This window comes from Aythya marila (assembly GCF_965140915.1).
Source record: "Aythya marila genome assembly, chromosome: 17".
Taxonomy (NCBI): domain Eukaryota; kingdom Metazoa; phylum Chordata; class Aves; order Anseriformes; family Anatidae; genus Aythya; species Aythya marila.
The window spans coordinates 5,615,483-5,641,456 of NC_139058.1; the positions used below are offsets into that span (position 1 = coordinate 5,615,483).

General features: G+C 55.4%; 1 protein-coding gene across 4 annotated transcripts in view; it reads right to left on the bottom strand.

The window, feature by feature from the left end:
- The window catches only part of NF2 (NF2, moesin-ezrin-radixin like (MERLIN) tumor suppressor), a 35,544-nt gene extending 9,740 nt beyond the window's left edge, over positions 1 to 25,804 (bottom strand). For 2 of the 4 annotated variants that reach the window (XM_082773737.1, XM_082773739.1), the window contains exons 1-14: positions 25,585 to 25,803; positions 21,291 to 21,416; positions 20,592 to 20,714; positions 18,373 to 18,456; positions 14,765 to 14,833; positions 14,244 to 14,326; positions 13,509 to 13,584; positions 13,084 to 13,218; positions 10,803 to 10,877; positions 9,333 to 9,446; positions 7,025 to 7,147; positions 6,455 to 6,672; positions 5,040 to 5,145; positions 247 to 377 (exon numbers count right to left, since the gene is read on the bottom strand). In XM_082773737.1, the coding sequence (XP_082629863.1) occupies positions 247 to 377; positions 5,040 to 5,145; positions 6,455 to 6,672; positions 7,025 to 7,147; positions 9,333 to 9,446; positions 10,803 to 10,877; positions 13,084 to 13,218; positions 13,509 to 13,584; positions 14,244 to 14,326; positions 14,765 to 14,833; positions 18,373 to 18,456; positions 20,592 to 20,714; positions 21,291 to 21,416; positions 25,585 to 25,698 (1,577 nt within the window). In that variant the 5' untranslated portion in view covers positions 25,699 to 25,803. Of the gene's footprint in view, positions 1 to 246; positions 378 to 5,039; positions 5,146 to 6,454; positions 6,673 to 7,024; positions 7,148 to 9,332; positions 9,447 to 10,802; positions 10,878 to 13,083; positions 13,219 to 13,508; positions 13,585 to 14,243; positions 14,327 to 14,764; positions 14,834 to 18,372; positions 18,457 to 20,591; positions 20,715 to 21,290; positions 21,417 to 25,584 lie in introns of all 4 variants that reach the window. The other 2 variants (XM_082773740.1, XM_082773738.1) reach the window with 1 other exon arrangement.
- Positions 25,805 to 25,974: the final 170 nt, after the last annotated feature.

Below are 25,974 nucleotides of genomic sequence, written 5' to 3' on the forward strand. Positions count from 1 at the left end.
AGAGGTGCTGCTGTGACACCAGGGCCCCCCTGAGAAAAGGTCAAGCAGCAGCTAAGCGATGCTCAGCAGTTCCAAATGATGTGGTGGATGAGAACCCAAAAGCCTTCTCCCTCTTTCCCTTTATGCTGGAGCTCTTCTGAACGACACAGAAGCCACGTCAGGCTCCGGTACAGCTCCCCTGGCTGCAGAGGGAAGGCAGCAGCAACCCAACCCAGCCCCGGCCCCGCCTGGCAGCACGCCACCTACTTCTCTTTCTCGATTTCCATGGAAAGCCTCTTCATGTCCGTATCCTTGAAGTCGAAGGACAGGCTCTCGCTGATGAGGTTGAAGCTCGGCAGGTCCGTGGGCAGCGCTGTCGTGCTGGAGTTCATGGACTGCTACGGGGGGAAGAGGACAAGTTAATGGCTTTGGGTCCGACGTGAGTGCCCCTACAGCGAGTGTTCTGTAACACAGAGCTAAAACCTAAAGACACAGCACCAGGTGCTGCTTCCTAACGCTTTAATAAGGTCCCAGTTACCCCCACAGGTAATAGTGTGCTCTCCATGGAGTGGCACTGACCTGGAAGGACCACCCGGTCACATTCCTGATGCATGGTGGCCCACCAGCACCACTTTCTGAACCAGCCTCAAACTTCCAGGAGGAAGGGTTAAGCTGGCGAGCTTTTTGTGCAGAAGGTGGCAAGTGCTGCAAAGCCCTGCAGAAGCAGAGCAGCAAACAAGCTGTGCCTCAAGAAGAACATCACACCAAAGGTTAACTTGGGATGCAACTCCAGGGCAGTCCACGGAGATATACACCACTATTTTTATTTATTTTTTTTAACCTTCCCAGCAATTAACAGCTCCGAGTGTTTCGGAACCGCTGCTAGACCCAGTTGGAAGCGCAGAGATAACACCAGGACCCACAAGAACTGCACGCAAATGAAGATTTGGGACTTTCTTCCCTGCTTCCACATACTGTGATGGCTCCACCTGGCACACACCGCACAGGCTCTCCTCCTTTATCCGCACCTTAAAAAAAAATGACCCTTCTCTCAGTCAAAAACCCTGTCACACCTCTAATAAATGGGCTCGTTACCAGCGCAGGAAGAACAGCCTGCCTCAAATCATCACTCCCCTCTTGCAATGTGTTAGATGAGGTCGCCAGCAGCAGCAGCAGCACACGTCAAGGATGGCAGAGCAGCTTCCGATGGCAGACTGCACGCGCGGAGCTGAGTCAGACCCGCTGCTGGTGTACCCAGCCCGCTGGCATTTGGGGTAGGAGCAACACAGCCCAGCTCCCAAAGGTCACCCGGCTCTCTCCAAGGTGCCCCGTCAAGCTTTAAGGGATTCCTGTAACGAGGACGTGCCCCAAGCAGGCTGGATTTGGCAGGAGGTGGCACTGCGCAGACAGGCTGGGCGGGCAGCACACACCGAAAGCTGGGAGGACGGTGCTTGGGCAGAGGGCATCTGCCCCCAGAACTTTGGCTGGTTATTTCTTCCCCGTGTTTCTTCTGTTTGGGATACTCCAGGGACTGTTTGCAGCCAGCTCCAGCAGTGCTAGAGCCGTGACAGATTTACTTGTGCAGTACCTGCCTCCTCCCTCACCGCCAGCCCGGAATTCACAAGCAGCCGAGGCTCGTCCCTGCTCCTGGACAAAGCAACCACATTTCATTTACCCCGCAGAGCCCGAGCTGAAAGGCAAACACCTCGTACAGGCAGAAACAAGGAGGCAACCAGAACTGCACTGCCTGGCATCCTGCGGCTGAGCCAGACTTCAAGCTGCAAGGAAAATAGCCCTACCCATGGCAGTAGCTGCTGCCACAGGACGTGGCCACATTAATTCTGCAGCACGTGCTGAAAGGGACAGCCGAGCACCTAAATCTCTGTCCCTAAGGAAAGGGGACAGACCTGCAAAGGCACCTGAGCCATTTAAATACTTGCATCCCATCCCATCAGGTTCCTTTGCTGTAACACCCACAGGGGGTTGCAAAAACGTTCCCACCTGAGATTCTACGGTCTGTGATGTGCAGGGGAGCCAGGAGCATCCAAACCATCCTGCTGGCCTTAAAACAACCTTTAACATTTTTTTTTTTCTGCGCAAGCTTGTTCTACGTTTAAAAAAAAAAAAAAAAAAAACACACACACACACAACCCCAAAGAGCAATTGAGCAGGATTTTCAGTCGCTGCAATCATTAAACCCAGAAGCCAATTTGTCAGGGTTACTACAGCCACTGCCTCCCCGTTCCTCAGCGCGGCTCTTTCATGAAGCAACCAAAAAAAAATAAAAATGATGGAGAAGTCAGAGAGCAGCAGCAGGGAGGGAGAGTAAGGAGAGAGCAAAGCCGGAGTGCTTTCAAAGGCAGGGGTGTAGCAGCTGGAGCAAAGCAGTCCCCGGCCATCCATCCGCAGGGAGGCTGGGCAGGCCGTGCACGAGTTTTTAATTAAGGGGATAAGGTGGGTGTCACCGGGGCACGGGATGACAGAGGGGACACAGCTTTTCCCTCGTGTTCCCTCACCTGGAACCGAAGGCGTAGCCCCGTTATCCCATTACAGCAATTCCCTGCAGTTAGCAGAGGCAAGCCCCACGCTGACAGCAGCCATCCCCCTGGGGAGCAGAGCAAACGAGCTGGCTGACACGAAGGAAGCACGGAGCAAGCCGTGTCACAGGGCTTCCCCCGCAGGGAGAGCTTCTCCTCTCGCTGCCTCTGCCTTTACTTTGCTACTCGAGGGTTTGGGCAAGCCCCAGACAGGCGCTCAGTACTTCAAGAGGCTCACAGAAGTGATGACTGCCTTTAGTCTTGCTCGGAGTGGTACCTGAATGGCAATGAAGAAGGCAAAAGAGACGCTGCCAAGTCAGTAAAGAATGAATTGTTCTCTCAGCCCTGCTGGCCTGAGACTCAGATTCGCTTTTATTTTTTTTTTTTTCCCCCTCATGCATCATCCACCTGCACCATCACGAAAGCAGTTTGGGCTTCAAGGACTAAGAAGACACCTAAACAGGCTTTAAAAAGCCAGTAAGGGAGACTGGAAAATTACCAAAGCGAAATGTTAACCGCTTCTTGTCGTTTCTGCAACACAGCCATCCCCGCCTCCCTTCCTCCCGTGCCCCGGGAGGGAAGTTCTGCCTTGCTCCCCGTGCCGGGGGACTAGAGCACAAGCGCTGGGCCAAAGGGAAAAGCACAAGCTCAGCGCTCCACCCTCATTAAGGGAGAGAGGAGCTGGAACGCGGCGCTGCTTGGCAGAGCTGCCATTCACCTGAGGGACACGAGGCTCCCAGCAGCAGCTTTCAAAACCCTTCATCCCTCAGGGCACCCCAGGCTGGTTCTCTCCCTCCTTCCCGCGCCTGTCCCATGGGGTCCCTCCGTTTGGAGCGGCGTCCCCACGCAGGCAGGCAGCAGAGCGAGGAGAGGAGCAAGACAGGCGTGACAAGGGATGTGGAGAGGGAGCTTCACACACCAGGGCCCGGCGAGGTGCTGTCACACGGACGCGGGTACAGCAGGCACATTTGCAGCCCGCTGACCTTGGAAAAATAACAGAGAGGGAGACAGAGAGGGGCTCGCAGAGATGGGAGAGGGGCTGCTGGGCGAGGGGACCCTGCCACCTCGCTGGGGAGGGAGAAAGGAAGGCCACGGCTCTTCGTGGGCGCAGCACTGTGCCTCCGGAGGAGGCAGCTCCACGCAGATTGCCTCCAGGACAGATGCAGCTGGAGGGGTGGAGCTGAGCTCCCTGCCATCCTACAAAACCCCCATCGTTAGGCTTTAATTCCACAGGCAGGAATTCAGCCACGCCGCCATCCCGAGCGCAGGTGGACGCAGGGATTTCTGCAGAAGAGCTCACGAGCTGCAGCTCTGCTCGTCTGCCGACGGACGGACACGGGAACAGGAACGTGAGAGCTCTGCCCAGACCTCAACACGGGGCTGATGCGGCCATTCAGAAGGTTTTCAGTGAGGGTGCTCCACCCCGTGCATATGTTAAACCCAGAATTAAAGACCCGGTGGATCCCAGAAACCCGTAGTAAAATAAGGAGCACTCCGAAGATGAGGTTTACAAAGCACGGAGGTAGCTAGCACTTGAATGAGTGCCCCGAGGCTAAAAGTACCTGGCTGCTTTCCATCAGTGCAGTTTCTTAAGAGCTTCTGAACATTTTTTTTTTTTGCAGGGATATTCAGAGAACCTGAATGGAAAGCTACTTCATCGTTAGCCCTCTTCAACTTGCTTCTCAGAAGTTTTGAGAGAAGGGGAAGGAGCCAACACGTACAAATTAAAATTTCAGTACTAGACAGGTCAGAAACTTCCACATATGTCTGCTGAGCTTATTCCCAAAGCCGTCGAGCTCTTCCCCCTTCACCCCTCAGGACAAAGAGCTGCGGAAGAGGCAGCCGTGGCAGGTGTGAGCGGCAGGGAGGGAGCACTTGATGGATTTTGCAGGCCCTGCGGCACAATTACAGAAGTTGAGGAAAAGAACTGCCAGACAGAATGGGAGCAGTGGTCATTTAATCTGACGTTTCGGTCCCCGGCAGCAACCAGGACCAGATGCTTCAGAGGAAGGTGTGAAATCCTTGTAATGGGCAATAATGGAATAACCTCCCTTCAAGGAAGCTGTTCTTTTCCACACATAGATGCGCAGCAACCAGTTCATGCCCACAGAATGAATTCACAGGCTCTGAACAACGTTTATCCTACCTAAGAAGAATGAGGACATCCTCCCTTTCATATTTAGCCCTCCTTTAAAAGCTCTCACTAAGCTGGTCCGCAAAGAACAGCTCTAACACCTTTGTTAAATCCATTCATGATTTGCTGCCTTCAGTTTCACCAGCAGCTCCTCGGCTCTCGTAGCACGAGGCAGGACAGACAGGGAGGAAGAAGAGCAAAGTGCTGGACAGGGCACCTGGGCGACAAGGGCAGGAGCAGCTACGGATTTCTGAGCAGCTGCTGAGCAATGCAATGAGACTGCTTGTATCCCTCCTCCGATGGGATGGAGGCACAGGAATTCTCCAGGGTACAGAGGAGGCCACAATTACGGGCTGGGAACCGGGGATTACAGGACAGCTCCTTCTTACCGTGTAGGATGACTTGCTGGTGATCTCCAAAAGCTTCTGCTTTGCTCTCCGCTCAGACTCCCGAGCCTCCTGAAGGTCTTGCTTTAGCTGATCGGCCTCCTTTGCCCTGCGAAGAAAACCAGCAAATGGCAAATATCAGATCAGAGCCCGGAGGCGACAGGTTACAGTGTAGGTGTAAAACAAGTAGACATTTGTTCCTTAACAAGACCTCAACTAGAGAAATCATTTGAGCAAGGGCAACGCTGGAACCTCTGACACGTGGGACACTAATTAGCACAGAAACCCAAGCCACAGAAGGGCAGCTCTGACACGAGCCCTGCGTGAGCAGCAGCAAGCAAGGCTAAGGGCCAGAGGAGCATGCCAAGATGCCAGAACGGGAAGAACACCTTCAAAAGTTAAGCTCAGACTTGCAGCAGGAGAGGCAGTTTTCTGCCTGGTAAGTCTCTACTAACATACAAAAAGAAAGCACCCAAGGCTACACAGCTTTGCCTGCTTGCAGGGCCCAACGACTCTAAAACAAGTACCTAGCCCTGAGCCTCAAGGGCTTCCAAGGTCACCCCTACCCCTCCAGGGGAAGCTTTCCTTTGCCAGACTGAATTTTGAGCAGAGATTCCACAAGTCAGAGACCGAGGTAAGCAGGGATGGACAAGGGCAGCGCCTGTCCATGCAGAAGGGCTGAAGCCAAGCAAGCTCACACAGGAAGGTGTGATCAGTTGGAAGGAAACAAGAATGATTTCTTTCTCGCTTGCTACCAAATGCACGATGGGGCCTGGGTTCTGGTATCAAAAGGATGGCAACGTCAGCTTTATCAAGAGACGGAGTCCGGGAGCTAGGGAGACCTCACGGCTAACCTGAAACGAACCTCACAGCTGCTAAGGAGAGCTGAGCACCTGAGAAGGAAACACGGGGACAAAGAGATGATAGCAAACACAGAACTGACAGCCAGAAGAAGAGAAGAAAAGCAAAACGACAACAGAAGCGTTAAGAACGCTGTCAGATACTTTCAGAACGCAGTGGGTGTTTGCAGAAATCACCCCCAAGTTTTTGAGCTGCTGCTGTCAAGGCGCGACAGGCAGAGCGCCAAGGCCCGCAGCACCCTCTCCCCCGGCTGCCAGCCCCTTTCCCTGTGGCTTTCACCACGGATCTCTCTCCCCCAGACAGCTTCAGAGAAGGGTCTCCAGCTCCAGGGAAAGCTCAGGGCTGTAGCTGTATCGTTTCCTACCCAGGGACAGCCTAGCTGTGGCAAAGTGTGAGGCAAGGAGAAAGGAGCTCAGCCTCGGGGCCGTTTGCTGCTGGGCAGGGCCAGAGGCCAAAGTGCTGGACGGACTAACGTCAGGAGAGAGCTGCTCTCGGGCTAAGTCAGAGTGGGGCTGGAAAAGCAAAGCAGAGGCAGCTGCAAGGTTGTACCCTCTGACCTCCTCTCCGACTCCTCCGCCATTTTCAGTGCCAACATCTCTGCCTCTAGCACCTTCTGTTCCATCAGCCGCTTCTCCTCCTCCGTCCGGATGGCCGTGGCTTTGATCCGCTGCATCTCTTGCTCAGCCTCTGCTGCTTTCTGAGCCAGGAGCTTGGCCTCCTCCTCCGTGATCTGAGCCTTCTCAGCCAGCAAGTCTGCTGTCTCTTCAGACCTCATCTGAGAACGAAGGCACGTTAAGCACACCGAACATCTCCCCAAACATGCTCTCAGCCCCTGGGGCAGGGCCACCACAGCTCCTCGAGCCCCTCTCTCCCCCTTCTAAAAAATCCCACAGCCTCCAAGACCTGGATGTGCCCAGGCTCTGTCCCAGTTCATTTTCCTTTGTGCTCGTGCCCCCGCAGGCTGTCTGGATGCAGTAAGCTCCAGCCAGCCTCCCGGTCGCTGTCCGCCAGTGGCAGTTTGAGAACAGCCACACAACAGTCGCAACGCGCCTCCTGAAACGCTTCAGCAGCAGAAAAGAGTCGGGAACAGCTGCAGTGCCTGGAGAAACAGCCGCCCAGACACTTACCAGAGCCTCGTTGGCCATCGTCGCCTCCTCCTTTAACTGCATCAGCCTTCTCTCCAGCTCATCCCTCGTCCTCTCAGCCTCTTCTCTCATCTGCTTCTCTCGGGCCAGGCGCTGCCTTTCCATCTAGGAGAAAGGGAGAGGGGAAAAGGGAGAGACAACACACGTCAGAAATGCTTTTTACAGGACCAGAAACCAGACACTGCTTGGGGCTTTGGGCACAGGACTGCGCTGCCTCCTCCTCTCTGCTCGTCAGCGAGGGGGGCTTCACTGAACGGGGTGCTGTGAGCACACTGTGAGCACGCTGAGCACCAGGCTCCTCTGAAGAAGCTGGCACTGCTCCGAGACAATCCCCTCCTCCCTGGGCAGGCTGCTGCCCCCCAGGCTGCTGCAGGAGGTTGTATCCCCAAACAGCATCTCCTGAACAGCTTCGCAGGGCAGGCTCAGGCAAGCAGGGTCCCTGGAGCTGCAGCTCTTGCTGGAGTTACTCACAGCGAGTCGAGCAGGCTCACGGGCAGGCTGAGGGCACCTTCAGAACAGCCGAGACCGACACGTGGCCAGGCAGGAGCCTGAAGGATGCGCTGACTGCTCCTTCCAGACACACACAGACCTACCCCGGCGTGCCGCACGCTCCTCTCCACTTGGAGAAGAGGCCATGAAAATCGTGGCCACCTCTACCCGTCCCTACCACAACCACCCCCCTGCAGCTACAAAAGGAGCTGCAGAAAACAGCAACGCTTCCCCAGGAGGGGAAAAGCCAAGTCGTGCAGTCTCGTGCAGCCACAGCGTGCCACGCAGCTGCCTCTCTGCTCGCCCAGCGGCCAAGGGGAGCCATCGGGTTAATTAACACGCCGGGCTTGAGCGCTCCAGCGCCACGGGGCTGGGTGCATTATAAATATCCACGCCACACCCCGGGCTCGCAGCATCGTGCAGGCCACCTGCCGGGTTTAATAAGGGAAATAAGTGTGACAAGACATTTCTCGGCTCCTCGGACACCGACTGCGTTCTGGAAGCAGGACGCCCACTGCTCCGGCTCGGCTTCCTTCCATTAAAGGCTCCCTTCATCAATTATCGTTCCGATCTGCATCCCGCTCAGGGCTGCCATTAACAAGGAGTCCTGATGTAAAGGGACTGTGTGGAACCAGTTAACAGCTGTGGTTCCTGGGGAGGGAGGAGAGAGCGTGCCAGACGGCACGGCGGTGAGCTCGGGAGCGGGCAGCCAGCCCAAGCAGAAGCCTGACCCCTCCTGACGAGCTCCAGAGCTCTAAATTGGAGAGCTCCGGGGAAGAGTTAAGTTCAGCTCACCCTCAGCACCCCCCTCACCTCTCCCAGCAGCCCAACGCGAGGTCTCAGCTCCAATTTGCGTTACCAAAACACTTCAAAAAAAAAGCTCACGAGACCAAAACCTGTCTCTGAAGCCCTGCTGCCCAGCGGAGCAGCCCTGCTTGCCCTTGCAGCAGGACTCGTGTCCTGTCCCCTCCTGCCAGCCCAGGAGGGAGAAGCGCTTCAGGAGGTGCCTGCAGGACGAGCAGCTCAGCCCTAGCTCCTCCAGCACTCCGTGGACTCGAAGCCAAACGAAGTGCATCAAATTAGCAGTCCCTTGAGAGCAAGACTCTCCCGGTGCGACTGGCTGCTTCGGCTTCTGCTGCTGCTATCTAGCGGCTCTGGTGTGAAACGGACATTTATATTCCGAGCAGCAGCGCTCAGATTAGCTGTGTGGGTTTCAGTGAGTAGAAGAGGTCTACGAGCAGAAAACAATGATTCATACAATCCAATTTGCTGATATATACTCATTGGCTACACGCTGCTGCCTCCGAAGAGCAGTTTTCGCTGCCTGGGCTGACCTGCGGCAGATAACGGAGGCCAGGGTGGAAATTAGCATGCAGGCTGCACGCCCCGGCCCGTCGGGGTGCATTCCATCACCGAGTCATTAAAAAAAAAAACGAGATGAAGAGCCACAGCAGAGCACAGCTCCCCCTCGCAGCCCCTGCTCCAGCTACAAGCAGCCACCCCGGCTCCCGAGGCAGGGCAGGACGCACAGCCAGCGCCGGGACAGCCAGGTTTGCTCTGCCCTCCCGTCCTCCCAGCTCTGCTCCCGACTTGGGGGCTGGATTCTGGCTGCCACCAGCCTCCAGAGCCAAGGGGAGAAGGACGAGCAGGGCGAGAGGAAGCTGCTAAGGAGAGCTGTTGGGCTGGCCCTTCCCTCAAAGCTGCTCCATGTGCTTGATGTCACGCTGGAGCCTGTTCCTCCCCGAGTTCATTTGCATTTCTGATGCTGGCTCCCGGCCCGGCTGCACGAGATGTCTCTCACCTGCTTCCTGGCTTTCTCCTCCCTCGCCTGCGCTTTCATCTGCTGGACCTCCAAGGAGTCTGCCTTCCTCCTCCTCATGAAGAGATCGTGGTTGCCGATACACAGCTGAAGGATCTACTCCAGGTAAGGGTGAAGAGCGGAGAGAAACAGCTGTAGGTGTGCTGACGAGGTGTTTGCACCCCTGACACAAAGAGCTACCAAACTGACCCCAAACTGAGCCCTCGTACCCACAAAGGGGCAGGGAGCAAGGCACAGCCTCGGTCCCCCACCAAACACCCTGGCCATCATCGGCTCTTTGCTCCCTTTCCTGAGGCTCAAGGTTAACTCGTGTCTTCTCCCGAAAGGGCGGTTAAAGCACTCAGATGGAAAAAAAAAAGAAAGGAAAAATATTTTCCATCGTGAGCAGGACCACAGGCAAACAGAAGGCTTATCGAGAGCTGCCTTGCACGCCTTCAGGTATCCTTGCTGAAGGGTTTTGAGCCTCTGTGTGATTTCTTCTGCTACCCAAGGAGTAGACAAGGGAAGTGGCAATAGCAGGGGAGGGTTAGCAAAGCTCAGAATGTTTTTAGTGAAAGCTCGGAACGGTTTTCAGCAATAATAGCAACTTTCTAAGCTCTGAGTCTTTTCTGAAAGGACCACTTCGCATGCCTGTCTTCCATTTCACAGATCTCAAGGGACTACGGAGTCAGAGGAGTTACAGCACTACAAATCTGATGAATGCAAGGAATGAAGCTGTTATGAGAAAGCCCCTCTCCCCTGTGCCATGCGAGTACAGGACAGCAAAGTTCCCCTCTCTCTCTCACACAAGGATGTGAAAGATATACCCTGCTGCCTTCCACAGGTCCATTGTGCACCCAAACAGTGCACAGCTGCTCCAGAACCTGCATCAAAGCTCCAAAGGCTCCAAAGGACACCTCCAGACACTAAACCCTGAACACCAGCTGAAGCTGTGTCCCACACGGACACTGGGCAGAGCAGTTAAACGTGGTCCCCTCTGTCCTCACACCAGGAGAGTGTCCCGAGCGGGGATCAGCCTTGGAAAAGCCAGGGCTACAATTCTGGTGTCAGTGCCTCATAAAAAAGAGGGAAACCTACACCACAGGGCAGAAGGGAAGGGATTGGCAGGAGAAGAAAATGGACCGTGGAGCAAAGACTGGGGTGAGAAGAAGGTTTTACTTACTACATGCTTCTGCCATGCAGGTCAGACGTACCCTGAGAGCTCAGAAAGGGAGCACAAAAACAGAGGAGCAGGGGAAAGGTTCTGTGAAGGAGCTTGGCTTGATCTTCCCCCTCCTCTTCTAGAGGCTATGATTGAGCAGTAACCACTAAACCAAATCACATCTACAGTCCATCCAGGCCAGCACGCTCCCTCCGAGTGCTCGAAGGAAAAGCCCCCAAAGAACATTGTCTCGTACTGCCTGCAGAAACAACTGCTGCAGACAATAAAAATTACTCTGCCTGTAGACTTACCAGCTTATTCACACGCAGCTTTGATGAATTGAATTTGAAAACATCAATCTTCTTGTCCAACGGCTTAATCGTAAACTGAAAAGGAAAAAAATAGAGCGGGACTGAATTATCTGAGTGCTCTGCATTTAATAAGAACGCCGCTATAAAAGCCTCATGGAAAGCTCTGGCTCAGAGGAGGTCAGCAGTGGCAGACAAACACGGCTGGGAGCTGTCCCCGTGGCTTTTAGCCAAGCAAGGGAACCAGGAGCAAAAGACACCAAGGAGATGGAGCAGCCGTGCCCAGCAGCGGGCAGCCTCTGCAGATCACCTTGCACAGGGCAGAGGCAGCTCCGCAGCTTCCCAGATCAAGATGCTGCTCCCCTGAAAGCTGTCGAGGACTAAGAAGGGACAGCAGAAAATGAAGAGGCCTCCAAAGGGAGGAAGAACCAGCCCGGCTACCCCACGGATGGGCAGGATTGAATTGGGAATAGGGCAACGGGAGCAGCGCTTCTTCCTGGTAGCACCTCCACTCGTAAGGGCTCCTCAGAAGGATTTTTCTGTGCATTTTGCTCTCCAGAACGCAGCCAGGTCACGAGACTGCTCTGCAATTCAAAAAGCTTATCCCCTTGCTCTAACATGCACTCACACTCTGTGCCAACCGAGCAGCTCTGACCTTGTCCCGGGTTCACCCTCCTCCCTGCACCTTCCCACCGGGATTCTCTCCAGAGGATAAAGGTGGAACCAAGAGTGCCAGTAACACAGCCCCTGGAGAGACAGAAGGCTCTGAACCAACCAAAGGATACTTGAAAAGATGGAGTGCTCTGCAATCCTGCATTTTTCAGGAGGCATGCATATATTTCATCACTCCCCCTCACGCTACAGAAATAACTGGCTGAAGAGCTAGTGCTGGAGCAGGCAGCCTCTGCCCATTACAGCAGCCCTATTTGTCAATACATTGTGCTGCCTGGAAAGGGCTCGGCAGAACTCGCCCTGGCAGTGTTTTGTTTTGTCAGTTTAAGAGCCAATCTTTTAAGACTTTCACACAGGCAGACGTGCGTGAACGGCCCCGGGCTTCGGCTCCAGCAGCATCCACGCCAGCCACCGAAAGCCACAGCAGGAATAGGCCGGAGGAAGAATTGCGGTTCCACGCAAAACAGTCAATCTTTGTTACAACAGATTAAATACCTCTGTCGTGTCGATGTAGCTGTCATAGCCAGCTATTAAGCCTGTTTACTATCACGTCAGTTCCACTTGTGGTCACCTTATTAGGCAGATTATTGCCCTGACGGAAGGTGGCAGTTCCTTTCCCCAGGAGAAAAGATCTGTTACAGTTTTGTGTCAAGGCCCAGTAACGGGGCCCTCAATCCCCAGATTTCGGAGGCAACGCATGATCAGGCAGCCTCCACCGCACTGCTCTGCCACAGGCAGAAAAGTCTTTGGAAGTCATTGAGAGCTGAGCTGGTTTGCAAAGTTACGGAGCTCTTTGTTTTTGAGCAGGAAACCGAGTGAGAAGAAATCCAGCATGGCCTTTTCCCCCCAGAACTTCACCAGGCATGCAATAAATGCAGCCGATGAGAAACCTTTAGCTTTTACCCTGATCAATATCATGTCTGGATTGGAAAACACTTTAATTAAAAAGTTAATTTTCTCCCTTACCATGAAGGCAGCTTGTTTTCTTTCAGTCACAGATTGAAAAAATTGAGTGGATCGGTTTCCCGTCCGCAGCCAATTTTCCTGCTATTCTCCGCTGGCTTTGGTGGCCAGCAATTCTGAAGATTTGTATTTACAGCCTGGATTTAATAAATATCTATCTTACAGTGGGCTTACATTACTCAGCCTCCTAAAAAGATTCCAGCTGTTAGGCCAAGCCCAGCCGCCTGAGAACCCAAGATGATGTAACGAGATGGCAGGAAGCAAGAGCTCTTCTCACCAGGAAGACCTCTCACTACAGCTCGTAATTCAAGGGCCTGTACACAGTAAAGAAGGGATTTCAACTCCTGAACTGTGAAATTTGGGCTAAGCACATCAGCAGCAATTCCGTTTGCAAAAGAATTACACGGTGGGTTTGGAGGTAGTCTAAAAGCAACTGAGAGAATAGTTCCCAACTGACCTCTCGTGCACCCACTCCAGGAAAGCTGCAGGAAGACCAAGAATGAAGGTTTCAGCTGGAGGAGCTGAGCTGCCCTCAGCTACGCTGGTGACAGCAAGCACAGCAGACAGAAGAGCTAAGGGAAATTGTTTTAAATTGTAGTTGTGGTCTTACAGGTACTGCTCCCCGAGAAGAGGGGAGCTGGATCCTTACCTCCTTATCGCTGTAGGAGATGTTCCGGATCTCATTCCACGGGAAGGAGATTTTGGGGGTCAACCTGTTGTCTGGGTCGTAAATGTGAAGACCCAAGGCGTCTACTCCAAGGAGCAGTTCAGTGCCCTTTTTATTCTAAAGGGAGGAAAGAAAAGAGCAGAAGACCCTTTTATTCGACTCAGAGATGACCTGACACGAACCAAGCCACTGTTAGCTTCACGAACCAGCCCCGAGCAGCGACCCACCAGCACTGCACATTAAAAGGCCCTCTGCCTCCTCCCAGGCAGCAAAGCACACCGCAGCCATCTCCCACATCTGCTGCCTCTCACAGGCTCAGGGGAGCACAGAAGATGAAGACTACACAAGAGCTACCCCAGCAAGGAACCCTGAGCGCCTTGAAGACGTGACCCCCAAGCCGCACTCACCCTAATTGCAAAATAGTTCACTCCGTACATCTCCAAGTCCTGAGCTATCTTCAAATACTCCATTTCTGCTTCGTCTCTGTCAGACAAAAAGAAAGGCCGGTTACAGATGTTTGCACGATCAGAGGGAGTCAGATGGCTGCTCTTTCTGATCCTGAGCGCACACACTGCTTTAAAACCTCGACTGCCTCTATTGCACGGGTCAAGTCTGTCTTTGCTAGCGGGATCAATAAAGTCCAACAGCAAATCCCAGCCTGCAGCTTGCCAGCATCTTAATGGCTGCTGCTGCCCGCCCGGCAAGACACAGCATTTCAAGCCTTGCTTTGTCCCAATCCCTTAAGCGTAAAGGGAAAATCTCCGCTTGGGAGGCCCGTGGTTTTGATCCATCTTACTTTAGGAACAGCTCCCACAAAGAGCGTTTTACCACCGGTGGCAGCAGCACATCTCCTGGCAGCAACACATCTCGTCAGCCTGACTTTCTGCCCGGGAACCCCCATTTCTTCTCCTCCTTCATGCAGGGCTGCCTCCGTGCCCCCCTGCAGGTGCTTCTCAGCCCGTCAGTGACCAGCAGGGCACAGGCACAGCCACCAAAGCAAGCTCGTTGCCTTTTGTGGGTCTGTGACAGAGCCTTGCTGGGATCAACCCCGCTGTTAGCAAAGCTCTTCCATCCCCTGCCCAAGCCCTGAGACTCCCTGGGCGATGGATCCTGACCCCCAGGCCACTCCAGCACACGCTCACCTTGCTCTGCCTCGGTGCTCTGCATACCAGGCTGTTATCCTCTCCTCCCACATCTCCGGGGTCATCTGGTATAGGTTTATTACCTGAGATAGACAGGGAGACAGAGACACAGGTCACGCTGCCACTCTTGTCCCAGTCCTCCAGCAGCACCCCCGAGCCCCCCGGCTGATCTGACAGGCGCCTGCCTCTTCTCCCAGCAGGGCACGCTCAGCCCCACGACCTCCCCAGGGTCACTTAGCCCTCCAAAGCAGTCCCCAGGTCACCGAGAGGAAACACAGGCAGAATGAAACTCTGAAAAGCACTGGAAGGAAAATACTTGCTTCTGGGTTTATTAAAAAGTCAGATAAATACTGCTTTCTCCTCCCTCGGTAGATCTTTTTGGGTTGTTTATCTTGATAGGGAAGTCCAGCACAACCAAAGCAGGGGGCTCCCCGGCAGGCAGCCCCTCGGAGCCCCTCTCTGCATTACCCAGATGCTACCGAGCTTGGAAATTTGCTCCTCTGCACAGTCAGGCTCCTTACCCGCTTTGGAAGCAGCTCCTCCTGCGCCAGGAAGCCTCGCTTGTGCACGTTGGGATCGTAGTCCCCATACTGCAAAGAAGCAGAGACATCAGCGTCACCAGCAAAACTCCTCACCCCACAAAACCACCCCCAGGGGAGCCAGCACACAGCCCGCTTACACCCTCCAGCATCACGGCCCGTCAGGGCTGCGGACGTATGCGGCTCGGGGAATTTAATAAATGCATTTTCTTTGCCCTCCTTTTGCTCGTGCAAAAAGGGCAGGGAATCAAGACGTGGACAGAGACCTGTCCCCAAGGGCCGATCGGTACCAGTGCAGGTGAGGCAGGAGGCATTGCCTCTGCTGCTGTTCCCCTTCCTAATGAACAAACGTTTAAATTAAACGACAGGAGCTGGGCAGGCAACTGCAGGCTCCTCTCGGGCAGGTGTCAGCTTTTCTGCCAGAGGGGCTGCTCCTCAACGGGGCCGCGGAATCCGATTTGGGAAGTGCAGGCAGTAATTACCAGCATTTGTTTAGATTTACATCTTTTGGAGCAGCATTATCAAGTGACCGAGGACTCCAACTGCCTATTAGCAGATTCAAAAGGCAAGCGTCCCTGCAGTGCATGCGAAAACGAATCTACCTCCTCTACAGCACAAGAGGGCAGGAAACAGCCAGAAAGCAGCACCTCAAATAACCCAGCGAGCTGAAGCAGAGAGGATGACAGATGTGAGGCACGTAGAGGAAACGCTGCCATTGCCATTCACCTCCCGCACCGGTCCCGCTCCGACGCCAGGAGCTGTGTTGGGCTGCAGCCCCCCGAGCTCAGCACCAGCAGCCCACAGCCCAAAGGATGCCTCACACACAGAGAGCGGGGATTAAAGACACAAATATTGATTTGGAGCCAGTGCAGACGCAGGAGAAGCATGTCACAGCCGACACTGACTCAGGTTCCAATTAATCCACCAAAAGCGCCCTGGATTTCCTTCAGGAGGGTGCTGAGCAGTGGCAATTCTCTGTCCCCCAGCTCAGAGCTTCTCGGACAGCAGCACACTGCAGGTGCACGTCTCCTGGACCCACAGCAAGAGGGAAGAGCAAAATAAAAACACACAACTAGCGAGGGAAGCACCTCCGGTAACCTTGGAGAGGTGGGAAATAAATCATTTCTAGGGGATGAAAATGAGAGCAAATAGGATTAATGCGATTATTTTTTTTGTTGTTGTGATCTGCTCTGGAGATCCAAACCTAAGTATGGATTATGTGCTTTTCATACGGTGAAAAGTATTGCCATGTCCCAAAGGAATATCTGTACCTAGAGGGAGCCTGGCTGAGGACATTAATTATTCACAACCGAAAAAAATCAACAAATGGCTTAAGCATTGCAGTCTACGTTGGCTCAAATGATTCAGCAAACACACTTCCAAAGACCTTTCAATTAAATAATTACTTCCCAACTGTCATAGAATTTTAATTCCTGTTAATTGCACGGCACGATTAATATTCATGGTTCCACATGGAAGTTGCCTTTGCATCATTCATACCCCTGGCCTCTACTGCCACGGGCACGTTCGGCTGCCTGCTATTAGCACTGAACAGTGTTTGTTTGGGGGAAAAAAACAAACCCGAGACCCTGGGGCTGGCACTGAAGTGCTGCAAGATCTGAAGTACCGAGAGCAGCAGGGCAGAGATTTGCATCTGAGGGGCAAGAGATGGAAAAAACCTCCCAGATGTTGGCATTTCGTGCAGGGACGCGTTATTCAACAGACCCGAGCCTTTCACTGCCCCTTGAAACCCAAATCATCTCCAACATTTGAGAGTGGTGTGGGTGGCTTGATTGCAGGTCTAGAGGGGAAAACACGTAGTAATTCCCCATCCGAACACAAGGATATAGAAATAAATAAGCTTTTTCCTTTTACAGCCCACCTGCCTGCTCAGTTATTTCAGGTAGGTGGCTGAGCAGCGGTGCAAACTTGGCTGTCGAGCAGCTGGCTACATCAGATGCGAGCACGCTGATGCTTTGTCAGGCTGCCACGGCCCTAATCATGCAAATCAGCACGTTATTAGAGAAATTACCGGGCTCAGTGGCTGCTTTCTTGTCCAGAAAGGACACCATTGCCCTATTTAACGGGAAGGAGGGGACTCACAACACCTTTCTGTGCAGCTCGGGGCTGGGGCCACGCTTTCTGCTCCCCATTTCCCCAGAAAACAGCAGAAGGGGAAGCCCTGCCCCGACCTGGTTATGAGAGGGGCTGCAAGGAAAAGCCACGTCCAAAGCAGACGTGAAAGGCGCTTTAGCTAAGACAAGAAAAGGCACCCCTCTTCCATCTTCTCCCAACCTCTGCAGAATCAAGATGAGCAAGGTGAGGAGAGGTGCCCTGCTCCCTGTCCACCTCCTCAGCATTTACCCAGGGGTTTATTTGTTCTGGCAAGGGGACGTGTCATCCCCTGGGACCCTCAGCTCAGCAGGTCAAAGGAGAAAAAGCCAAGCGAGCATTTCCTCACGCACTCTAATAAGAGCGTTGGGTGTTTCATACAGATAGAGATGGTTTTTTAAGCAACTCTTTTTCCCTGGCCAATGAGTCTCTCTAAGAAAATATGATTTCATCAATACTTTATGAGAAGAAAGCATCTTTTTTTAGCAAATCCAAGCATTCAAACACAGTATTGCTGCACGCCACCCAGCGCTGGACTCAGACAAACTGGGCATGGACCGATGGGGCCAGACCTGGCTACAGACACCCGGCTGTGGCTCTGCGAGCCAAAACCTCTCCCTGAAGGGCACCCAAAAGTTGCTGACTGTGCCCATGAAGCTGTGGCGATAATGTAGCTGAAATGCCATTGGGCTCCAGCAACTCCTCGTCCTTCCCAGTGACATTATCTTTGCACACAAGCTGGAGATTAGCTGGAAAACTCAATTTAGTTCATGTTACATTACGGGGATAAACGACTTCTCTCCAGCAAGGCGTCCCCAACTCCGAACCTGGGGCTGCTCCCTCTGTCACAGGAGTCCCTCTGCTTCTGGCTGCTGCACACTAGCCAAAGGTCCAGGCTCCAGAGTCAGTGCTCTTCTAAAAAAACCCTTGGCAAAACACTGACTGTGGGTCTAAAGGAGAATTCAGCCAAGGGACGAGGGGAACTTAATGACCACTGAGTTTTCCCTCTGCCTAGCGAGGCCAAACATCCGTGATCAAACCTCAGACAAAGGGAGGAATCAGTGAGAGATCTCTACCACTGCAACAACATCTACGGGGCAAATTGCAGCGCTCAAAATGAAGCTGTTCTCACAAGGACAAGCCGTGGAGCTGCCAGTCCCGTTGCTGGTTTGCTGCTGGCTACAACAGCAAAAGCAAGGAGCAGATTCCAAAAAGACGGGGCTCGGGGAATTCTGAGACACTCAAGCAGGCCCTGCAGCTCACAGGCTGAGTGCTCACTAAAGAGTCCTGGAAAGAGAAAACAAAATCTGTCCAACGTCCAGAGGCAGCCAAAAATCAGCGCTGAGAAGGCAGTCGCCAGCACAGTCCCATCACTTGTGAATTTTTAATAACTTGCCTGGCCTCGGGAAGCAGGTAAAGCACAGCGCCTGGCTCCCAGCAGCCATGCCAGCACGCCCTGGGAGCCCCTCCGTGCCTACCTTGGCTTGGACGGCGTAGGAGGCCAGCAGGACAGAGGCTTCGGGAGGACAGTAGATCTTCTCGTCCAAAATCTGCTTCTTCACCTGCCCCCGGACATAAAGGACACAGAACACATGCTCAGCGGAGCGGTGCAGAGCACGACTGTGGCAGCAGATGGCTGCGCCTCGTTTGAAGCAGCACCGCCACCCCACAGCCAACAACCTGCCCGACGCTCCTTACTGGAGGCGCTGGTGTCTCCGGAGGGAAGGGCTCAGCCTTTCACAGGCCACCTTTTTCAGACAGGTTTGCGAGAAGAACTAAATTTATAACGCTGAAAATGACAGAGCCTGTAACCCACAGCGAAAGGCAGAGGGAGAACAGAGCCCGCGTGTAGGTGCGGAGATGAAACCTTCGAAGGCATCAGCTCGGGGCTGGCGTGATATCTACACACAACGCTGAATTAAAATTAAAAAGCTCACAGCTCAGCCCCTGAGCGCGCCGAGGTGTCGCTCTGGGATATTCAGGCCTCGTTAGGAGTCGGTGCTCGCCTGTGCTGGGGGCCAACTCGCTGCAGTCCCACAGGGAGCAAGGGGAGCCGCAGGTTGCCTCGGGGGTGCTGCTTCTGGCAGCTCCTGCATACCCCCGGGAGAGCCAACGTGCAGCTCCCCAGAGCCCCTGCTTTATGCTGCCTGGCTTCTGTGCGTTAAAAAATTCAACCCTTCACGTTCGGCGTTTTGTGTTTTTGCACACTTAGTTTTCCTATTAAAAAACACAGTGCCATTTCCCCAGGAGACCTGAACGGATCGTCACAGGGACGCAGCAGTACCCATCTGAACCTACGGCACGTCTTGCATCCCCAAAGTCACTTCCAGCACAATGCAGGAGAACCTTTTTGTGGGATTAAGGCAAACAGGGGACTTTCCAAGCTTGTGCGTGTCCCTGTTGCTCTCACACGGCACAGGGACACGGGCTCCTCTCCCATCATCAGAAATCCTGGCAGAAAAGTCTCAGTCTGCATTTTTTAAAACGCAGCTTTAACTGCTTTTCCTCTCATTTCCTTCTTTTCAAAGATGCCAAGAGCATTTTTCCTTATCAAGCCTGAAACCCATGGCAAATTGGACTTTTAAAAATAGCCCGAAGGAGACACCAGAGCACAAGACAGCCTCTGGAAATTAACAGCAGCATTTTGCATCTCAAGTCCTCTAGCTCTGAAGAACAAAGACGAACTGGGAGGAGCACCGAGGAGCCGCTGAGCTCACGTCTGTGCCCGTCACAAAGGACAGGGCACCCTGAAGCCCAAAGCAATGCTTCCCACAGCAGCTGGACCCAGGTTGCTCTGATTTTGGTGTAAAGCAACTTCAAATTAACAGCCAGGGAGCAGCTCAGACGTCCCAGCAAGCATCCAGGGATCTGACCGGGACTGTTCTGCTGCCTGGCACGCTCCTGCCCTCAGATCTTGTTCACACAACCCTTGATAGGAAACAGCTTCAGAAAATTGATCTTGGCTGAAAGAGAAAGCTTCTGTGATAGAAGCACGTCGTTACCAGCACTGCTACAGCATCACCTGAACGGATTTATCATAGTAACACCTTTTGTGGAGTACTTGAAAGAAAAAAGGCCTCAAGAACTGTGAGCCATGGTTTCCAAATGCCTGGCACAAGAGCCCGAGCTGCGGGTGCGGCTGGGACAGTCAGGTTTCCCCTTCTCCTCCTGCCACCAGCTTTGGATGGAGGTGTGCTTCTGGGATGTGCTTCTGCTCCAGTTATCTGAAGGGTGGTTTGTGAAGAGGCAAACCTCGTACAGCCTGAACACGAAACGCGCTGTGTGCCTTCTGCACAGGGGAAAAATTCCCCCGCTCTCCACCATAATGTGATCACTTCGGAAGGCAGCAGCCAGCTCTCAGCACAATTGATATCCACACCCCGCAGAGAGGCTGTGAGGCTGTGCGTGTCATCCCTGCCCGCAGCTGACATTCATCCTCCTTCGCTACCCCACACTGATCTTACAAATCACCTCATCATTCCTGACCGCCAGCTTCCTGCCCGTCTGGGCACCTGCGACTGCTCCATCCATCTTGGCCCTATTTTAAGGAACTTCTGCTGTTGAGGACAACTGCACTCGCGGGGTGGGATCGTAATGACAAGGAGCCACTTTTTGCTGACCAACTTTCTCAGAACTTTCTGGCATTTCTGCTCATCCCAGCTCCTTCCACCCTCAGGCTGGCAAGCAGCGCGCTCACCTGCAAGAAGAACAAGTGCTGTGTGATTTCCTGGACCAGCTCCTCCTCTGCGTTCTCAGGATAAAACTTGGCTAGGAAGTGGAAGGTGACAGGCTCCTCGGTCGGCACATCGTGATCCAGAACCTGTGGGGTACAAGAGCCGTTCAGTTACTCCTCCTAGCTGCTTCCATGCCCCTCTGCAGCAGCTGCCACATCGCCGCTCCCCGGTAAGATCAACGCGTCCTTTGTCAAGCACTTCAGACGTCTAGGAGGGATAAAACAACCTACATCGTGCAGAAAGCAGTTAAAAAAGGAAAACAAACAAACATTTCAGGGGCTCAGAATGATGCGAGGCAGCAAACAGCATGCGAAATGAGGCAGCTGGATGCAAACGGAGCCACATCCATCGCTCCTCCAACTGCTGGGCAGCCCGGAGGCTTGCAGATTTGGGGAGCCTTCCCCTCCTCACCACTCCCCAGTTCTTCCTCCTCCCCAGCTCTTGGTCCATTTGACAAGAAAAGAAACCCGGGTGCTAATCAAACCCAGGTTTGATGCTCAGGGGCCCAGAAGGTGGAGTGGGGGAAGCCATCAGGCTGCATGCACGTTTTGGACCTCCTTGCACATCTGTATCACGTGTAACAACCAAGCACCGAGGGGAAAGGGGAAGGTAAATCCCCTCCTGCCACCCCGCACAGCCTCCCAAAAGAATCTGGTCCCGACCTTCTTGTCCATTTTGAGCCAAGCCACCGTGTCCTTGATGGTGTACTGCAGCCCGAAGAACCAGGTTTCCCGGAGCCCCAGCGTCCTGCACACCAGGTCAAACAAATCCTTCCCCTTCCACTTCACCTGCAGGGACAGGAAGAGGAGGCAGGGTTACGAAGATGACCTTTGGAATTGTTTCCATTCAACCCAATCCACTCCTTTTTTTTTTTGACTGGGAAACCCAAACGACACCGTGAGGTCCCTCTGCTTCTTCCTCCAGTGACCCACCAGAGGTTTTGGCCCCATTTGAACCACGCAGCACCACGGGCAGCCTGCTCTCAGCACGAGAAGGAAAAATAAGCACCTACAGAGGCGTGGGGAGGCAAAAGGGCCATAAAACAGATGAATCGCACGCACCAAAGCCACTTCTCTCCTCCACCCACATGCTGGAAGCGAGCATTGGGCTGAAACACACGGCTGTTACCCCAAAACCCTGGGGCAAGAGGCTCTGGGCACGTTCTGGGCACGTTCTCTCAGCACAGCTCCATCCCAGTGCCACCTGCACAGCACCAACACCGATGCGGGGACGAGCGCCGCTCCTGCTGTCTCCCACTGCCGCCTTGTGGGCAAAGCAGCTGAGGACAAGCTCATTCAGCCACGAAATGAGCACAAAACGAGCACCTCGCTGCCTTCCCGTCGCTGTTTTCCCCCCTCGGGGGTACCCACGCGTGCCGACAGCCCCAGGATAGAAGGAAGCCGGTGCCAACCCACAAAAAATAGCACCCGAGGCCGGCTCGTCGCAGCCTCTCCACGATTCCTGCGGGGCACAGGCAGCACCTCGGGGTCAGGAGCACCGTGAGGAGCAGGTTTGGCAGCGCTGCGATGATGAGAGCTTGGTTTCACACCCCGAGCTCGCCTCTGGTGCCCCTAATGAGCCCCAGCTTGGCACAGGATGCTTCAGACACCCCCCAACCACCCCGAGGTGCCCCCATTAAACACAGCAAAGGAAGGACAGCCCTGCTTGGCGTGCCACACACGACCTCCTTCCTCACCTGGGCACTCCTCACAGCGAGCTGTGCTCACCTGGCAGCCTCAGACAGCCGAACTCTGAGTGCTTTATGGACCTGGAGGACCTTTAGTCCTCCTTGCCTGCGTTTGATCGGCCTCAAATCATTACCTGCCACATCTCCTGGCCATAAAAAAAGAATAAAAGCCCCCCACGGGCACCAGGAGGTGCTGCCAAGGGCCGTGCAGGCAGCCTGGCAGCTCCAGATCCTGCTCTGTGAAGCAGAAGGACAAGGTGGGGAGGTGTTACGAGCACCAGACGGAGGCGCAGGGCAGGAGCATCCCCTCGGGGCCACACACCGCGCTGACCTCAAGCTCCTTCTGCCCACAAAAAGCCCCGGGGCAGCCCACAAGAGCTCTGCCCCATCTGTGGAAGGGGCAGGATGCACTGCTCTGCCCTCAGCTCCTGCCTCGTCCCAGCATGGGCTGCACCACCAGCCTCGAAGGGACCCGCGGAAACGCTGCCAAGACCCCCCCAGCAGCTCCCAACCCCAAGCGAGGCAGCTTGGAGGCCACAGGCACTATTTTCCTCTTCCTGGACCCTGAGTGATAATGAGAAAGCCCCCAGAGCACCACTGATTTGGGTTTAGAGCCCATTTGGAGCAAGCTGGGGATCGAACGCTCGCCAGCCCTCCGTTTAGTTACCCAAACAGATGTCAGACCTCGCAGCCGCCGCTTCCCGCAGCCACGAGCCGGGGCCGTGGAAGTTATTTTTATTTACTAATGCTTCCCGACAACCCCATAACGAGCTTTTAATTAAAATCTATTCCCGTTAAGCACCGAGGAGGCCAGGAGAGGCGCCCAGGCGTAGCCAGGCAGATGGCACAGCCGGGCACGCTCCTGGGGGCTGCCCAAGGCAGAGGCAGCGCTGCGGCGGCTCCTGGAGCTGGCAGCGGGGGCACGGCCACCCGGGGACTGTTCCCAAACCCATTCCTTCCCCAGGTACCTCTGATTTCAAAAGGAACCGCCTGGCCCAAGCCGTGAGTCAACAGAAAGGGCAGGAAAACCCGAGCTCGTGCCCCGAGGAAGGAGGCTCTCCGCCCGTAACGCCCCCCTGCAGCACACAAAGAAGGCAGGACGGGGGCAGGAGGGCGCACGGAGGAGTCAGGGCACCCCGACCGCCTCCCCTCAGGATCATTTTGCAGCCAGGAGGGATTGTTTCTGCCAGCTGCTCACAGATTTGCCTCTTCCAGCCCGCTCTCTGCCTGCCTGAAGCTGCTCAGTAGCACGGAGAGGTCGTCACCACCATCACTGCGGAGCTGCTGAGCTCGGCTGGGGACCAAAAACCCGCCCCGAGGGTTTTGGGAAGGGGACAAACTTGGGCCTGCTCCCTCGTGCTGCACCGGCTCTTACCTAAAACTCCTTCGGACACAGAAGTTTGGCACCCAAGCTCAGCGCGCTGCTGGTCCCGGGGCTGAGCTTCGTCAGCGCAGCCACGAAAAGCCAGAGAGTTGGAACAGGAAGGCTGATGCGGGGCCAAACGCTGCTCAAAGGGGGTCTCACCCGCTCAAATAGGGTCTCACCAACTCAAACAGTGTCTCACCTGCTCAAATAGGGTCTCACCCTGCTGTTTCCCCAGCTCTAGGTGAAGCTTTCCCCGTTTATTTCCCCCCAGGACCTCGGGAGCTGCTGCTGGCTGAGGACGCCGCCGCCTCCTGCCCGCAGGAGCCTCAGGCCGGGACACAGGAGAAATGTCCCCTCTGGGGGAGGTTTTGGGGAGCCAGGAGCCAAAACCACAACCACGGCCCCCAGAAGACGGCGTGGGCACGGGAACCCCGCAGAAACGAGGCCAGAAATTGAGCAAGAGGCAGCGCAGCTCACCGACACCAGGCACTGCCACTGCTCCCTGCCCTTCCCTGCCTGCTGCTGCTGCTTCTGCCACGAATAATTTCAAAAAAAGGGCACTGGTGGAGGTAAACGGGGCGTAGCATGGGATTATCTGCCTGGGAATGAAGCTTTGCTGCCTGGTTCCTGCTCTCCAGGCGCAGGAGCTGGTGGAGAGGGCACCAGCTTGGTTGGGAGGTGTTTGAGGGGTTGGCACGAGGTGGGCTTTAAGGTCCCGCAGAGCCCAAACCCCTTTGGGATCCTGTGTCCGGAGCTCTCTGTGGTTCCACCAGCACCCCACTGAGCCCCAAAGGAGCCCGGGGAGCTCCCCGACCCTAAAATCCTGGGGGCTCCCGGGTCACCTCCACCCCACGCGCTCCGAGCTGGGGCAGCACCGAGCGCCTCCAGGGCCATGGGGTGAAGTTTGAAGCCCCCAGCCCGGCCCCAAACACCTCCAGCTGCTGCGGGCAGCCTGCGCCGGGCCCTCAGCGCCCTCCGAGGGGAGTTTCCTCCTAAGCTCCCACCCAAACCTCCCCCGTTTGTGGCCTAAAACCCTTCCCAATCGTCCCGACGTGATCTGATTGAGCACGGAGTCGCTCCTGTTTTTTTTTATCACCCCCCCAGGTACGGCGAGGCCCCCGGGGGGTCTCCCTGGGACCTCAGGTTGAACGCCCCCAGCCTGGCCCCATGGGTGGGGGGCCCCCATCACCTCCACAGCCCCCTCTGGGCCCGCCCTGCTGGCCCCACACCCCCTGTGCTGGGGGCAGAGCATGGGGGGGGGCAGCCCCCAGACCCCTTACCTCCCCCCCAACCCCCCCAGCCCCCTCTGCCCACCTCAGCCCCCCCCAACCCCCCAGCTCCCCTAGCCCCCCAAGACCCCCCCTCTACCTCCCCAGACCCCCTGAGCCCCCCCAGGTCCCCCCATACCTCCTCAGATCCCCTCAGGCCCCCCACATCCCCCCCAAGCCCCCTCAGCCCGCCCCCAAAGCCTCCCCAAGACCCTCTCAGCCTCCCCCCCCCCAATAACCCCCTCTAACCCGTCCAGACCCCTCAAGCCCCCCCATAACCCCCCCATATCCTCTCAAGCCCCCCCACAGCCCCTCCTCAAGACCCCCTCAGCCTCCCCCAACCCCCCCAGCCCCCCAATAACCCTCTATAACCCCTCCAGACCCCCCAAGCCCCCCCATAGCCCCCCTACATCCCTCTCAGCCCCCCCACACCCCCTCAGGCCCCCTCACAGCCCCCCCCAAGACCCCCCAGTCCCCCAGTAACCCCTCAGCCCCCCCATAACCCCCCATAACCCCTCCATAACCCCCCCAGCCCCCCATATTCCCCCAATAACCCCCCCATATCCCCACACCCCCTCACCCCACACACCCCCTATCCCCCCCTCAGGCCCCCCCCAGCCCCCCGCCGCCCCCACCTCGCAGCTGAACTCCATCTCGGCGTCCATGGTGCCGACCCGCACCGTGAAGGTTTTGGGCTGCTTGCGCTTGAGGGAGCTGAAGCTCATGCGGGACGCGATGGCCCCGGCCATGGCTCCTGTGGGGGTGTGGGGGGGTCCCGGGGGGGTCCCCCCAAGGAAAGGGCCCGGGGCCGCTCAGCGCCGCGGGGGCAGCGCCATGGCGGCGGCTCCCGGCCGCGCCGAGCTTCGCGGCGCCGCCACGCCATTGGTCCGCCGCCGCGCTCGTCCCGCCTCCCTTAGGCACCGCGGCCAATGGGAAGAGGGGAGGACAGGAGAAAGGGGTGGGGATTGGGGGAGGAGGCTGTCGGTCAAGGGAAAAGGGAGGGAGGGGGGCGGGGCTTAGGGGTG